The sequence below is a fragment of the Balaenoptera physalus genome (genome assembly GCF_965194825.1).
Source record: "Balaenoptera physalus genome assembly, chromosome: 15".
NCBI lineage: Eukaryota > Metazoa > Chordata > Mammalia > Artiodactyla > Balaenopteridae > Balaenoptera > Balaenoptera physalus.
The window spans coordinates 72,431,644-72,449,410 of NC_138894.1; the positions used below are offsets into that span (position 1 = coordinate 72,431,644).

At 37.1% G+C, this 17,767-nt stretch overlaps 1 protein-coding gene across 6 annotated transcripts in view; it reads right to left on the bottom strand.

The window, feature by feature from the left end:
• SPAST (spastin) overlaps positions 1-17,767 on the bottom strand; it is a 53,019-nt gene that overhangs the window by 32,592 nt on the left and 2,660 nt on the right. For 4 of the 6 annotated variants that reach the window (XM_082426991.1, XM_082426990.1, XM_082426988.1 and 1 more), the window contains exons 2-3: positions 3,650-3,736; positions 1,545-1,628 (exon numbers count right to left, since the gene is read on the bottom strand). In XM_082426991.1, coding sequence (XP_082283117.1) covers positions 1,545-1,628; positions 3,650-3,736 — 171 coding nt within the window. The remainder of the gene's footprint in view (positions 1-1,544; positions 1,629-3,649; positions 3,737-17,767) is intronic. The other 2 variants (XM_082426989.1, XM_082426987.1) reach the window with 1 other exon arrangement.

Consider the following 17,767-nt stretch of genomic DNA (forward strand, 5'->3'; position numbering starts at 1 on the left):
GTCTGCCTGTTTACCAAGTTTCTACTATTTCTATCACATCAAGCTATGGCAGAACCACCCAAGAAGGGTGGGTTTTAGTTCCACCTTGTTTGAGGGGTAGATTTACCTTAAGAATATATTTTTAAAACCTATACCATCAAATAGAAGATGAGAAGTTTCTCTTTATAGACCTTTTACAGCTGATGAATGCAGAAAGAATGACAATTATAATGTCACTAGGCATAAGTCATCAACTGCTGCTAACATCACAAGAAATACTGATGGATAAACACAGAACCAACTATCAAGTAGTCTTATCATTAAAAAATAAAAATCTACTTTCAATCCAATTAAGGCTCTATATCCAACTATCAATTTATAGGGAGGACAGAAGAACATACTAAAAGATAACATGGAGATGCATGGAGTGAAAGTCAGACTGCAGGAAACACTACGTGGCAAAGATCTGGTTCATCAGCAAATAAATTGCAAGAAAAAGAAAAAACAGACTTGTATATTAAAAGAGATGTATAGTATGGATCTTCTTGAAATCCTGATTCAAACAATTAAATTATAAAAAAAATAGTAGGAGTTATTAAATTTTGAGATACTGACTGCACATTATTTATATATTATATATAAATTTGGACACTGACCATTTTTTTGGCCATTACTTTTATGTTTATGTTAGTATTAAAAGAATTATTAGTTATTTTTTAGGTGTGATAATGGTATTTTGGCAATTTTTTTTTTTTTGGCAGTCATTTCCATCATCCCATTTAATATTCACAGCTTCCCCAGAGGGAAGAATCATTACCTTCGTTTTATAATGAAATGAGTTTTCTTTTTGAAGGTTTGTTCTAGTTACAAATCAAAGTAAAAAATAAGTGATACACAGGAAATAAGGGAGGGACGGAAAGAAGGGAAACGTTAGAAGCGACAATCTCCTCACTTTGGCAATTTTATTTTTAAAGCATCTTTACCTTTTAGAGATATGAAATACTTATAAATGAAATAAAAAGATATCGAGAAATTGTTTCAAAATAGTAATATGAAGCTGGGGAAAGTGAGCAGGGATATAAACTGTGGTTGGCAAACTTTTTCTGTAAAGAGCCAGTAGTAAATATTAAAATATTTTTAAAAGCTATATATTAAAAGGCTTTGCAGGCTGTATGATCTCTGTATCAACTACTTAATTCTCTCACTGTAGCATGAAAGCAACCAGATAATATACAAAGGAATGAAAGTAGCTTTGTACCAACTTACAAAAACAGGCAGTGAACTGGGTTTAGTCCATAGGCTATAGTTTGCCAGTCTTAAATCAAGACCGACAATGATTTGATAATTACCAAAGCTGAGTGATGGATAATTAGTTCAATAAACTCTTCTGTTTTGTATATGTTAGAAATTTTCATAAGTTAAAAGAAAGCCTAGAACACATTTTCAAGTTCATTGATTTATTTCCATCTGCATTTAAAGTTTCATTAAACTTTTAAGATTTTAAATCTTAAATTTTAAGATTTTAAATACATCTCATTCCAGTTATACAATTCATTAATTGATACCTAATAGTTGTAAACGGTCCTTGGCCATAACCAAATTAGTCATCATTTTAGCTTGAAGGCGTCTAGCTCTGTCACACTGTTCACCTGAAAGAAAAAGCAGAAAAAAAGAATTAAAATATCTACATTTACCTACTAATGCTGCTTCAAGATAAATTATCATACCAACTAATCTCATGGGGAGTCCTAGTCTTTATGAAAAGACTATGAAATTAACAAAATATCATTTTCAAATAATATCTTAAAAAAATCAGTTATAGTTCCTTATCATGGTTTCAGACCTTTTGTGGTATATCATGGATTTTACGGGTTTTGAGACATATTTTTCCCCCTACATTTAAAACTCTTTGAAATTGGGAAGTGTTTTAAAACCTGTGCCAACCTACTAATGCTATCAGCCAGGCTGCAGTCATAACATAGTCTGTCACTTCCTCTGCATACAAAAATTTGGTCATAGATACTAATACTTCTGTTATAGCTATGTTTAAATAAGATTAAGATAGCATATTCAATAAGGTTAAAATTCAAATTCTATGTGATAAGAGAGGATGTGTCATAGTTTAATTGACATTGTATTTTCTCTTGGTACAGTTGAAGGCATTTTTGATTCAATGAAATACTATTTTTCTTATAACCAACTCATTTTCTTCTAACTCTTCTTCTATGCATTTGACAAAGAACATCAAATATATTTTGTACATAATTCATAAAGTCATGCTCATAAACTCATGAAAAGTCTCCAAGACCCAATCTTCCATATTTACTTGTTCTAGTCTGCTCTCCTTTATACAGGAGACCAGTAGCTAGAGAAACAGTCAAAATAAAAAGGAGAGAGAAGAAAACATGGTAAATATTGGACACATTATAGTTACTGGAGATTAGCTGATATAAGTTATAGAATCAGCCAGCCAGATAAAATATCCACTGGGTGGATTGATCCATAAGGCTAAGATTCTCAGCCCACACATTGTAATTTTTGCTTCTGAATTTATTTTAGCTATGATAAGCTGAAGTACTTTACTCATATAATAGTGGTATCCACATACCACTATTCACAGCATAGTATTTAAGAATTCAGGCTCTGAAGTCAGACTGCCTGGGTTCAAATCCTGACTCTACCACTTCCTGCCTATGAGACCTCACGCAAGTTACTTAATTTCTTTGCACTTAAGGTTTTTCATCTGAAAAATAAGGATAACGGTAGCAGCTTTAGAGTGTAGGGTTGTGGTGAAATTAAAAGAGCTAATACGTATGGAGCACATACAATGATGCTTGGGCACATAGTATGTGTGCAAGAAATGTTGTCTACATATTTAAAGGTAATATTAGACTCTAATTTTTTTTTTTGGCTGCGTTGGGTCTTCGTTGCTGCATGCAGGCTTTCTCTAGTTGCAGCGAGAGGGGGCTACTCTTCGTTGCAGTGCGCTGGCTTCTCATAGCGATGGCTTCTCTTGTTGCGGAGCATGGGCTTCAGTAGTTGTGGCACGCAGGCTCAGTAGTTGTGGCTCACGGGCTCTAGAGCGCAGGCTCACTAGTTGTGGCACACGGGCTTAGTTGCTCCATGGCATGTGGGATCTTCCTGGACCAGGGATTGAACCTGTGTCCCCTGCATTGGCAGGCGGATTCTTAACCACTGTGCCACCAGGGAAGTCCTTAGACTCTAATTTTTAATTTGATGTGACAGGAAAGTAAAGATGAGAAATAACTGTTTTGGTTTTAAAAAGCCATGTGTGAATCAAAGTCAGACATTACAGCTCATATTTTAACATGCAGTCAAGCATTACCCACAGTGTAAAAGGGAGTCTGTGAAATAACCACTCCTTCCCTGCCTCGACAATGAGGAAAGGATGAGGCTTCAAAAACAGGTTTAAAAATAGGGTTAAAATATCATGAACAGCGGTTCCAAGGAGGACACAAGTAATTCAGTAATCAAGTTTGAGCATATCTGGTTACAACTTCATTTTTAGCATAGGTAATAAAGCATTAACTTTAACAAGAACATTTAAAAATCTGTTAATTACCTTTATTAAGATAAATGGATCTGAAATCAGGGCAATCATGTGAACACAATTTCGGATGCTACTAAACAAACGTAAATATAACCTTACCTTGTCCTGTAACTACGACAGCTATTCCTTTTTCTAGTTCTTCAATACCTTTCTTATACCATTCCACAGCTTGCTCCTTTTGTCCTACTTTAAAATAGAAATAATTATTTGTATAAATCACAAGTATACCCTAAGAATACACTAAACATTTTCCAAAGCATGCTCTTATTAGGAGATACATGAAGAAAAGAGTTGTGATTAAACAAGTCTGAAAACTGTTACTCTGTGACTTATTAGGACTTTAGCATCTTAATGCATATGTGGCTCTGCAGGAGGGAGATATGGACGTCAACGTTTCTCAAAATTTTAGAGCTGTGATTCTTTATTTGTTTATCATCTCATGGTATTGAGGCTTATAACCACTGAAATGTTGTATTAGAGAAATAAATATTCAAGATTTTATTTTAAATAAATGGTTTTTAAAATATATACTGTTAGGAAAAATAAATACGATTTCAATAATAGTGAGGAAAAAAGCACTGTTTAATCTAACTGTAGTCAAATATGATGTAATATGTTCACGGGTGCTCCTTTCTAGAGTTAGCTTTTATTTAATAAATGATTGCACCATGAGAACTGGTATATGAGTGTGGCCATTAAGTAACACATTTCTATTTTCTTTGAAACATGACAACATTTATCCTTGATCTAAAATTCAGCTTTAAAAGGACCTAAAAATTCAGTATAATCAAAATATGTGTAGGATACTTCTTTAAAGTGGTAACAATTATATGCAAATTTCATTGTTTTTAAAAATTAATTTCTTAGTCCTTAGAATCTGCAAAGCCTCATAAGTGACTAATATAGAGATACAGTAAAGCAAAGGTGGAAATCATGCATAAGAACTGTTTTTCATTTTTCCCTACTCATGTCCCTATTTAATCAAACAAAAATTCCCATGCCATTCTTTAATTTGAAATTTCAAAATCAATAAAATACCATGACTCTCTTGATAACATAGAATAGATGAAGTCTTATTATAAACACCACACAACAACTAAGAAATACTGTCCCCTTACGAGTGTGTACCTCCTCCCTACCTTCCTCCACCCCCAAAATAAATCACTAACTAGATTTAGCCCCTTGGACAGGGTAATTTCTTACTTATTACCCATATAAAATGCCGTTAGTATTTTACACAGTGTCTGATCCAGAGTAAGTGCTCAATAAGTACTTGATAATGACACATGAAGAAATTATTAAGAATCTGTTGTAAGTCAATTCAAACTATTTGGATGCTTACCTTCTAGTTTTTTATGAAGAAAATATCTGTTTACATGTATTTTTGGTTTTTTAATTTTAAAAAAGGGGTAAATTACAGAAAACAGTAAAATAGCATTTGCATTCTGTGTGGTGGGAATATTGATAACAATGTCATATTTACTTAAAAATTTAAAAAATGAACTGCAACTTAACAGATACAACAAAAGTTCCTTTTTTGTGCCTCTTCCCATTCTCACGCTCCTTTCCTTCCCAGAAACCACTATCATGAATTGAGTGTCTACCTTACTTGTATATATTTTTCTATTGTTCCTACTTTATTTATATCATTTTATTTTAAAAATTTACATTGCTTTTTAGATCTATGTTGCTATACAGAGATTAGTTCATTCATTTCGACTCTGTATAGTATCCTATACCATCCTACAATTTATTCAACTATCTCCTATTAAAAGATATGTAGGTTGTTTCCAGTTTTTCAATATTTCAAATAATGTTGCAATAAACATTCTTGTACCTGTCCCCCTATGTACATGTGCCAGTTTCTCTTGAGTATATGCTTAAGAAGTAGAATTGATGAGTCATAGTTCATCACATATTCTCCATTTACCAGAAATCAACAAAATGCTTTTTGAGAGTGCTTGTGCCAATTTATACTCCTAACAGCAGTGTATGACAGTTCTCACTGGCAACATCTGAACAAAATCTTTTAAGGCGTTTTACCACATTACAGGGAGGCAAGTGCAATGACTGATTACAAATAAAATCACATGCTCAATAATTACTCTACTACCTAACATCCGTTGGTAACAGGAAGTTGATTTACTGCATTATTTGAATCTTGTTAAGTCAGTGTGACAGTAGAAAATGCATAGATATTTCTTACCTAAAAGTACAAGACCACCAGAGAAAGGACAGACATATAAATCAATGGAACAGAGGGACTTTCCTGGTGGTCCAGTGGTAAAGAATCTGCCTTCCAATGCAGGAGATGTGGGTTTCATCCCTGGTTAGGGAACTAAGATCCCACATGCTGCAGGGCAACTAAGCCTGCACGCCACAACTACTGAGCTCACGCTCCTCAACAAGAGAGACCGTGTGCCACAAACTACAGAGCCCACGCGCCCTGGAGCCCATGTGCCACAACTAGAGAGAGAAAAAAACCCACAGGCCACAACTAGAGAGAAGTCTGAGCACCACAACGAAAGATCCCACATGCCTCAACGAAGATCCTGCATGCCATAACTAAGACCCGACGTAGCCAAAAACAAAAAAGAAAGAAAGAAAATTAAAAAAAAAAAATCAATGGAACAGAAGTCCAGAAATAGACCCCACATATATCATTGATTTGACTTTGACAAATATGACAAGGTAATTCAATGGAGAAAGAATAGCTTTTTCAAAAAATGACACTGGAATAACGGACACCCATACCCAAAAAAACTTCACATGACATACAAAAATTAACTTGAAGTGGATCACAGACCTAAATGTAAAACCTAAAAATATAAAATTTACAGAAGAAAACATAGACAAAATTCTTTGTGATCTTGGCTTAGGCAGATACTTCTTAGAACATAAAAATCACAAACCTTAAGAGGAAAAAAGTGGGACTTCCCTGGTGGCGCAGTGGTTAAGAATCCACCTGCTAATGCAGGGGACAGGGGTTTGAGCCCTGGTCTGGGAAGATCCCACATGCCACGGAGCAACTAAGCCCGTGCACCACAACTACGGAGCCTGCACTCCAGAGCCCGTGAGCCACAACTACTGAGCCCACGTGCCACAACTACTGAAGTCCACCCGCCTAGAACCCGTGCTCTGCAACAAGAGAAGGCACGGCAATGAGAAGCCCGTGCACCGCATCAAAGAGTAGCCCCCGCTCACTGCAACTAGAGAAAGCCTGCGCACAGCAACAAAGACCCAACACAGCCAAAAATAAATAGATAAATAAATAAATTTTTAAAAAAGAGGAAAAACTTGATAACCCAGACTTCATAAAAATTAAAAGTTCCTGCTCTTCAAAAGATGGATCTGACAATGTAAAGACAGGCCACAGACTGACTGGGAGAGAATATTTGCAAAACAATATGTCTAATAAAGGTCTTGTAAGCAGAATATATAGAGAACTCTTACAATGATTTTTTTTAAAAGTCATTTAAAAATAGTGTGCAAGAGATCAAAACATACACTTTACCAAAGAAGAGACATAAATGGCAAATAAACACAAGAAAAGATGTTCAACATCATCAGCTGTTAGGGAACTACAAATTAAAACTCCAAGATTTTAATTTTGAATGGAAAAAAGTTACAAGACAAGTCACATTTGCAGGTGTGACTACAAAATGATACAGCCATTTTGGAAGAGTTTGGTAGTTCCTCATGACATTAACATATACTTACCACATGACCCAGCCCTTCTTCTATGTATTTACCCTAAGAAATAAAAACATCAAAGACCTGTACATGAATGTTTACCAGCTTTATTCATAAGAGCTAAAAACTGGAAACAACCCAGATGTCCATCATTTAGTGAACATATTAACAAATTGTGGTACAACCATACATAGACTACTACTCAGCAATAAAAAGAACAAAATACTGATATATGTAGGAACACAGATGAATCTCAAAAACATGCTAAGTGAAAAAAGCCAGACACAAGAGGCTACACACTATATAATGCCATTTACATGACATTCAGTGAAGACAAAACTATAGGGACAAATCAGATTAGTGATTGCCAGAGGCTAAGGGGGAGGCAAAGGGACGGACTACAAAGAGGCACAAGGGAGATTTCGGGGTGATAAAACATTCAATATATTGACTGTGGTGATGGTTTACACAGCTCTTTGTCATAACTCACTGAACTACAGATCCCTAAATAGGGTAAACTTTACGTAAATTAAACCTCAATAAATCTGATTTTTTAAAAGTGCAATACTCCAACATTTACGTATAAGAACATTTGTTGTGACTTGAATTATAATACCAGAACTAAAATTTTGATTACAAGAGTAAGATTAGAAGAGAAAAACTAGAAAAATATTTTAAAAACATCTGTTTGAAGGGATCAGAGAATTTTCAAAACAGTATGAAAATTACTAAAACTTGGAAGGAGGGACCATTTCACACCCATTAGGATGGCTGTTTTAAAAAATTACCAAAATATGGAAAAGAGAAAAGCCAACAGAGGTGAGCCTATGACTTGGGGCACTTTTCTGCTTGAAACAATTGTCAATTCTGAATGCAAATGTGACCAAGAAACTAAGCAGAGCTTTCAGCAGACTCATGGGACTAAGTTGACAAAAAATGAATTCTAGGGCATGCCAAGGAGAATAAGCGGCAAAGATTCCAAGATTTTGGTGGGGACCCTGCATCACTGAAGAGTTATGAACTAGGCCAGCCTGTACAAGGGCTGACACCCACACTCAAATCACTTCAGTCCCCTAAATTAGGGGAAACTACAAGCCCATAAGCTCCGACGTGATCACCCTTCTGACTAAATTTTTTTTTTCAGCTTTTGGCCATGCCATGCAGCTTGTGGGATCTTAGTTCGCCGACCAGGGATTGAACCCAGGCCCTGGCAGTGAGAGAGCCGAACCCTGACACTGGACCGTCAGGGAATTCCCCCTTTTGACTAAATTATGGCAGAAAAATCAAACCTTACAATGGCGTCCAGCACACAAAAGGCCTTCATGATACTTGAACAGTTCTTAGTTTCCCTTACACATTTCCCTCTTTCCTATATGGGCCCCAACAACATTCAAACTCAACCAACCAGACTACATCAAATCAAGAGAAGTGTGGGATGGCAGAAACTTACAATGGTTGTAGTGGTAGTTGAAATTAATAGCCAATAATGTGAACTACAAGTGAACTACATAATCTAGGACCAACAACAGCCCAAGAGCCAAATAGAGTCAGCTGCCTATTTTCGTATATAAAGCTTTACTGGATCACACCCCCTATATGAGAGTGTTGAATAGTTTTGAAAGAGCACTTGAAATAATTATTAAATATATACACTAATATGTATAAAATAGATAACTAATAAGAACCTGCTGCATAAAAAAATAAATAAAATTCAAAATTCCAAAAAAAAAGAGAAATATTTATTAAATGGTTCAACAAAAAACCAAGTGAATGCAAAAATGGGCAAAGGACTTGAATAGACATTTTTCCAAAGAAGATATGCAAATAGCCAATAAGCACATGAAAAGATACTTGATATCATAAGTCATTAGTGAAATGCAAATCAAAACTATGATGCACTACCACTTCACATTAATTAGGATGGCCATTATTTAAAAAAACAGAGACTTCCCTGGCGGTCCAGTGGTTAAGACTCCACGCTTCCAATGCAGGGGCCTCGTGTTCGATCCCTGGTTGGGGAACTAGGATCCCATATGCCGCATGGTGTGGCCAAAAGATGAAACAATAAAATAAAGTAAAAATAAATAAATATAAATAAAAATAAAACAAGCAAACCTTGAAACTAACAAATGTGAAGAAATTAGAAACCCTTGTGCACTGGTGCTGGGAATGTAAAAATGCAAAGCTGGGGACTTCACTGGTGGTGCAGTGGTTAAGAATCCGCCTGTCAATGCAGGGGACACGGGTTTGAGCCCTGGTCTGGGAAGATCCCACATGCCGCAGAGCAACTAAGCCCTTGAGCCACAAGCACTGAGCCTGCGCTCCAGAGCCTGTGAGTCACAACTACTGAAGCCCGTGTGCCTAGAGCCTGTGCTCCGCAATAAGAGAAGCCCACGCACCGCAACAAAGAGTAGCCCCCGCTCGCCGCAAGTAGAGAAAGCCCGCTCGCGGTAATGAAGACCCAAAGCAGCCAAAGATTAAAAAAATTAATTAATTAATTTTAAAAAATATGCTTAAAAAATGCAAAGCTGCTGTGGAAAGCAGTTTGGCAGTCCCTCAAAAAATTAAACATAATAATTACCTTATGATCCAGCAACTCTATTCCTAGGTGGATACTCAAAAGTATTGAAAAAGGAACTCAGAGACTTGTATACCAATGTTTATAGTAGCATTATTAACAACAGATGGAAACAACCCAAATATCCATCAACAGATGAAGGGATAAACAAAACGTGGTATATACATACAATGGAATATTATTCAGCCTCAAAAAGGAATGAAATCTGTTATATGCTACAGCAAGGCTGATGAACATTGAAATGCTAAGTGAAATATTAGACACAAAAGGACAGATATTGTATGAGTCCACTTATATGAGGTACCCAGAATATGCAAATTCATAGAGACAGAAAGCAGAACAGAGGTTATCAGAGACTGGGAGGAGGGGAGTATGGAGAAGAGGAAATGGGGAGTTATTGTTTAATGGATACAGAGTTGCTGTTTGGGATGATGAAAAGCTCTAGAGGGCTTCCCTGGTGGCGCAGTGGTTGAGAATCTGCCTGCCAATGCAGGGGACACGGGTTCGAGCGCTGGTCTGGGAAGATCCCACATGCCGCGGAGCAACTAGGCCCGTGAGCCACAATTACTGAGCCTGCGCGTCTGGAGCCTGTGCTCCGCAACAAGAGAGGCCGCGACAGTGAGAGGCCCACGCACCGCGATGAACAGTGGCCCCCGCTCGCCGCAACTAGAGAAAGCCCTTGCACAGACACAAAGACCCAACACAGCCATAAATAAATAAATAAATAAATAAATAAATTAATTAATTAAAAAAAAAAAGCTCTAGAAATGGATAGTGGTGATGGTTACACAGTACTGTGAATGTATTTAATGCCAATGATTTGCATACTTTAATTGACTAAAATGACAAATTTTGTTATCTATCTTTTACTACAATAAAAAAAATTACTAAATGACCCATTATAGGCAGTTTGCTGCTCCCTGGTATACAGCAATGAAAATGAACAATTATTGCCACAAGTAACCTAAAGGATTAATCTGACAAGCATAATGTTGAGCAAAAGGAGCCATACATAAAAAGAACACACACTGTATGATTTCACTGATAAAGCTCAAGATCAGGCAAAGTTGATTTATGGTATAAGAAGTTAGGAATTGAAGATACCTTTGTGAAGGGTGGGGAAAGGTAGTGAGCAGAAGGGAGGATGAGAAAGGCAGGCTTCTGGAGTAATATTCTATTTCTTGACCTGGTGGGGTTTCAAACTGCTGTGCTCAGTTTAATAATTCATTAAGCAACACACTGTGCACTTTATGTATACTTTAATAAAAGTGTACTTAAAAACTGAAAAAAATAGAGGAGGAAGATTAAATATATTGAAACGGAAAGTGAGTCCTCATACATTAAGTGAAAAAGGTTACAGATCAGTTTCTATGTAACATGGTTCTTCTCCTCTAATGAATATTTATGTTTATGTAACTAGACAAAATTAGGAAACTTATCAGTAATCATCTCCCTAAGGATAAGATTACAGAAGATTTTCACTTTCTGTATTTGTGCATTATTTTAATTTTTGAGTTGTGTTACTGTACAAGCAAAAAAAATACTGATGTTATCCATCTTTAAATAAAGATAATAATAGTGGAGGGACTTCCCTGGTGGTCCAGTGATTAAGAATCCGCCTTCCAGTGCAGGGGACACGGGTTCAATCCCTAGTCAGGGAACTAAAATCCCACATGCCGCGGGGCAACTAAGCCCGCGTGCGCAACTACTGAGCCCGTGCACCACAACTAGAGAAGACTGCACGCCACAACAAAGAGCCCATGCGTGGAAACAAAAGATCTCACATGCCACAATGAAGATCCCGTGTGCTGCAGCTAAGAACCCAACGCAGCCAAATTAATTAATTTTAAAAAAAGTAAATCTATATTCTGTTTAAAAAAAAAAGAATAGCGGACTAATTTGTGAATCATCAACTGCATCTTTCCACTCACATGTTAGTGGTACCCAGATTGCCACAAGAAGGGTCAAAACATGAGTAGTTTGGGCAGCAAGAGAGGATGTCAGTTTGCAAATATGTGAGTTAGAAGACAGAGATTTAAGTCCTTGCTCCATCATTTAATAGCTGTATGACTTTGGGAAAGTCTGGCAATCTCTCTGAGTTTTAGTCTCCTTAGCTAAAAACAAGATGACATTTCTTTTACCTCATGAGTTGTGGCAAAGATCAAATGAAATAGGGCATGGGATAATACTTTAATAAAGAGGTATGTAAAAAATTACCTTTATCATACTTAGTAAATTTGTTGATAAATATAAATCCTTCTACTCCAGAACTGTATGCACTGTTGTATTTTAGCTCATAAACCCCACTGCTTTTAACTTATCTATTTAGTCCTTCTTAAGCATCATTCTACAAACAATTCCAGGGAGTAAGTACATCCATTTTCCTACACAATTTTTTGCTAGCAACTTGCAAGTGTCACATTAGCGGAATAATGGGTATCTAAAAATCTTACAATAGATTTTTTTTTTTAATTTTTATTTATTTATTTATTTATTTTTGTTTGTGTTGGGTCCTTGTTTCTGTGCGAGGGCTTTCTCTAGTTGTGGCAAGCAGGGGCCACTCTTCATCGCGGTGCGCAGGCCTCTCACTATCGCGGCCTCTCTTGTTGTGAAGCACAGGCTCCAGTCGCGCAGGCTCAGTAGTTGTGGCTCACAGGCTTAGCCGCTCCGCGGCATGTGGGATCCTCCCAGACCAGGGCTCGAACCTGTGTTCCCTGCACTGGCAGGCAGATTCTCAACCACTGCGCCACCAGGGAAGCCCTCTTACAGTAGATTTTAATGTGTGCTAATCCACAATAAACCACAGAGACCATGAAGCATCAGACTTAACAGCCCCCTGATTAATTCTCTCATAGTTCACTATCACAGAAAGGATCCTTTCTATTCTGTTTTAAGTCAGCAAAAAAAGGCCATATTTGCTTTCATGTTCAACCAACAAGGTTTATTTCTGAAGTTAAGATTTATTTTTTCCCATTTAATTGGAAAGGTTTTGAATCCCATGTAAAGGAATCATTACAGTTTTGGACATTTTCTTTAAACCTTAAGAATTTCAATCAATTTATCTTCTTTAAAAGTCTTTTTTTATTTACTATGGATGGTAGGTAATTTTAATTTTCTTCTGTGCATTTTTGGTATTTTCCAATTCTCTATCAAGAGCTTGCATTCATACATGAGTACATACATGAGAATAAAAAATCATTTCATCTCTTTTGTAATAAAAAACTAGGATACTAAGTGACGCTAAGGGGAGACTTCCCTCTGTTTTTTCTGAACTAAGGGTCACAATTAGCAAAAATATTTGTATATCACTCTTCAGATAATTCGCCTTTTTCCCTAAATCTCATTTAGACTGCTGCTGTTTCATAAAAAGAGTAGTAAAAACTAGGTAACAAGGTTTAACAATGTTCTTCTAACATAACCTCTAGAGGCTGTAACCTTAAAAGAACTGTAAAATTAATAACAATAGTTCCGGGACTTCCCTGGTGGCGCAGTGGTTAAGAATCCGCCTGCCAATGCAGGGGACACGGGTTCGAGCCCTGGTCTGGGAAGATCCCACATGCTGTGGAGCAACTAAGCCCGTGCGCCACAACTACTGAGCCTGTGCTCTAGAGCCCGTGAGCCACAACTACTCAGCTCTCGTGCCACAACTACAACTACTGAAGCCCATGCGTCTAGAGCCCGTGCTCCACAGCAAGAAGCCACTGCAATGAGAAGCCCGTGCACCGCAACGAAGAGTAGCCCCCGCCTGCCGCAACTAGAGAAAGCCCGTGCACAGCAACGAAGACCCAGCGCAGCCAAAAATAAGTAAATTAAATAAATAAAATTTTTAAAAAGTTTGTTAAATAAATAAATAAATAACAATAGTTCCCATTTTCTGAGGACCTACTATGTGCAGACACTAAGTATTTTACAAACATTATCTCAGTGTAATAATAAGTAACTTGCCCAAGATCCTGTGGAGCCAGAATTCAAATGTCAATTTGGATAAGAGGCACTGCAATTTAAAAAGGATAAAATTAGATTCTCAAACCTGAGATAAAGAAAAGCAGCCCCTGACATCCAGGAGCTGGTACCGTCAACTAAGCCTTGGTGTAACAAGGATATGACCTGACATTACAACTAAGCCTTGGTGTTCTATTGAGTATAAACAATTCCACAGAACAACAACATCAGACAAGGTCACTCTGTGATCATGATGGATGAAGACAAAAATGAGACCACTCTACAATCATGTCTAAACACAGACAAAATGTGAACATTGGCCAAGCCATGAAACACCAAACATCCCCCTCTTCGGGCTAATGACTGCTTCTTAACCAACTGCAGCTTCATCCTCACTCCAGTCTTCTCTCTTTCTGGGTTAGATTAAAGATACTTAATCACAGAATTATCCCCAATTCCTGAAAACATCCAATCCAGAGCAAAACCCTGCTTCCTTAAATCCTCCTTAAAATCACCTAATACAAGTCCAAATTCTATAAGTTCTTTTTAGCCTTTTTCTGAGATACACCATGGCTCCCCATGGTGTATGTTCTCTTGGTTACAATAAGTAATAAATCCCACTTGTTCAGCCACAGATGGGTGTTCTACTGAAAGCTCACTGAAAGGAACTGACAAAATCCACTTAAGAACAACAACTAATTCTCTCCCTCTCTACTGCAGCATAAAATATCTGCAAAAGAACAGAAAGATATGTGAATAAGTATAACATGTCTATGCTATACCTATATAGCTGTAAAACACTTACTAGTCCCAAGAAAATTGTGGATTTTGACATTTTTCTTTCCTTACTACCAGAATGAACCACTGAGATGTGAGTGTGCTCAAAGATGTTTTATTCTATAGGATGTCTAGCATGAGCATTTGTTAATAATTCACAAAGCAAGAGAAAAAAAGGCTAGGTCACTGATTAATACCTTCACTGATCTTATACAGGTCAAGAGAGTGGAAAACGAGTAGAAAAGTAGAGAATCTACACTTTGCCATAACTGAAAAATCCAACTACTACTGGGTAGAGCACAGAGAATAAGATAGTGGAAAAGAGGCAGGAAGGGTTAGGGAAGATCCTTCTTCAATAATTTAATATCCGTTTACTGACTATCCCTTAATTGTCATCAGGATGACTAACAATAATCTTAGGAATCTAGTTACCAGGTGAGTTTTATACGGTTCAACTGTATTCTGTATTAGGAAGAATATAAACTGCAATAAAAATCAGCTAAAAACAGAACAAGGAATGAAGTTCGTAAAAGTGGCTGCCTTTTTGTCTCTTTAGTGCAAATGCCACCAAATATTCTTGAAGAGAAATATAAAGTGTTTATTGTTTATTTAATAAAAAATAATGTTATTCTTTGGGAAAAGTATATTATCAGAATGTCCATCCATCAGAATAATTCTTTCCTTGTTCTAATCATTTAAAGCAGAAATTAGGCACAAGAAAATTGTCTGAAATCAATCCTTTCAAAATGGTATCTAGTAGTTTTTAGGAATAAAAGAAAGTATACCAAATCTGATACTTCTGATTTCTAATCTCTAGTTCACCTTCTGAAAATAGATGTGGATAAGCAAGTATTTTGTGTGTTTTAAATAAAGTACTACATTGGATTATATGAAATTATAGTACATGGTAATTAATTTTTTAAAAAACCTTCCGTTTTAAATATAAACTGATTAGGAATAAATAAAAAAGGATTTTATTTAGATAACTTCTATCCTTGATGCCAGATGCTGCAGCCCTATCTTATCCCGAGAAACTGGCTCTCTCTCTTTCATACAATACATTGGGCCCTTACTGTCTGTCAAGTCCTACACACTTGAGGTAACTGAGCCACACCTGAAGAACCTGCACCACTGTATTACTCAGGAGACCCCAGGCTTGTCTACCAGCAGGAGCCACCCAAAGCACGTTAGGTCATGTTCTGGTTAATCCAAAGAACCACTATTACAACCTTCTCTTCTCCCCCAAGTATTCCAAGGGGCCCTTGGAATTACAAAACAGAGAACCTGCTTCATATAAAACAAACAGGGGCTTCCCTGGTGGCGCAGTGGTTAAGAATCCGCCTGCCAATGCAGGGGACACGGGTTCGAGCCCTGGTCCGGGAAGATCCCACATGACGTGGAGCAACTAAGCCCGTACGCCACAACTACTGAGCCTGCGCTCTAGAGCCCGCAAGCCACAACTACTGAGCCCATGTGCCACAACTACTGAAGCCCGTGCACCTAGAGCCCATGCTCTGCAACAAGAGAAGGCACCGCAATGAGAAGCCCGCGCACCACAACAAAGAGTAGCCCCCGCTCGCCGCAACTAGAGAAAGCCCACACGCAGACAAAAATAAATAAATTTATTTTTTTTTTAAATAGCTTGGTTTCAGATAAATTTAGGCCTTTATGAAAGTTCAGTGTCAAAGTTGAGTATGCCATAAAAAAGAATAAAATTCAAAATAAACAGCCACCTTATAAACCACATTTATGTATTACCTTGTTAAAATAAGATTTAATTTGGCCTTTATTATTTGAAGGCACCAAATGTGTCAATTAACTAATATCACTACAGTCTGAAATAGCCCACTTCACCTGATGAAATAAAGTGGCTTTCAGTATGTTTAGACGCTAGGTCAAGTTTTTAACGGAAAGGGATTGTACGACATTAGTAGCCCCTTAATGGTTTAGGGGCTAACTACAGAGTTAGGAAACCTTTGAACACTATCTGATTCATTTCAATTTGTTCATATATATTTTGATGCAGTAGGAAAGAGGGAGAATAAAATTCTCCTGAAATTAAGTTCTGTATTGTCAAGGATGGCTGAGAGGCAAATAGACTTCAAATGTGAACTCTGGCAACCACTTAATTAAAGGTAAAGTAAAAAAATTTTCAATATGCTAAAGGAAAAATTTGAGATAGAAGAGAACCACGACAATGTAAACTCAGTTTTACTTTACTGTTAAAGGAAAATTAATATAACTAATTTGTTTCGGTTTGAACTAATTTATTTTGTCATATAATGCATCAGTTGTAGAACTCAAACTAGAGTTATCATTGCCTGTTCTGATGTCCACTTTATAAACTAACTGGATAAATAAAGCAAAACCTTTGAACAGAAACATTATCAGCTGAGAGTGAAATATGAGGTACAGAGATTGCTGAAAATATTTACACTTAAATATTTTAAGAGGAATTAAATATAATAGAGGTATATATGTGATACCCAAAGATAAGTCACCAGCATGAAACCCAAGGTCTGAATTCCACTTCCATTACTTACCCCTCACATGGAACTGATTTCTTTTTAAATCTAAGAGTGCAGGATCCTTTTTTTTAATACCTAAGTTCTCCTTGACCTCTTATGCTACCTCCCAACTCCCATCACCCAGTGTTAACAAAATATCCTTGTATTTACTGGAATTGATCTACCCTTAAATATATTCCCTCTATTCTAAAACAACTTTTGACCTAGATTAGTAAACTTCAAAGGACTCTATTATAATAAAATAGTGCAATAAAACAGTGCTTCTCTAGGAAGCGATAATGGTATGCTTCTACATCCTCCCTAGGAGATCGTGGATGCTCCTTAGAGATAAAAAATGAAGCAATAGGGAGTTCCCTGGTGGCGCAGTGGTTAAGAATCCGCCTGCCAATGCCGGGGACACGGGTTTGAGCCCTGGTCCAGGAAGATCCCACATGCCGTGGAGCAACTAAGCCCGTGCACCACAACTACTGAGCCTGCAAGCCAAAACTACTGAAGCCCGCACGCCTGGAGGCTGTGCTCCGCAACAAGAAAAGCCACTGCAATGCGAAGCCTGTGCACCTCAACGAAGAGCAGCCCCCACTCGCCACAACTAGAAAAAGCCCACACGCAGCAACAAAGACCCAACGCAGACAAAAATGAATAAATAAATATTTTAAATATATATTAAAAAAAAAGAATGAAGCGATTAAAAGCTTCCCT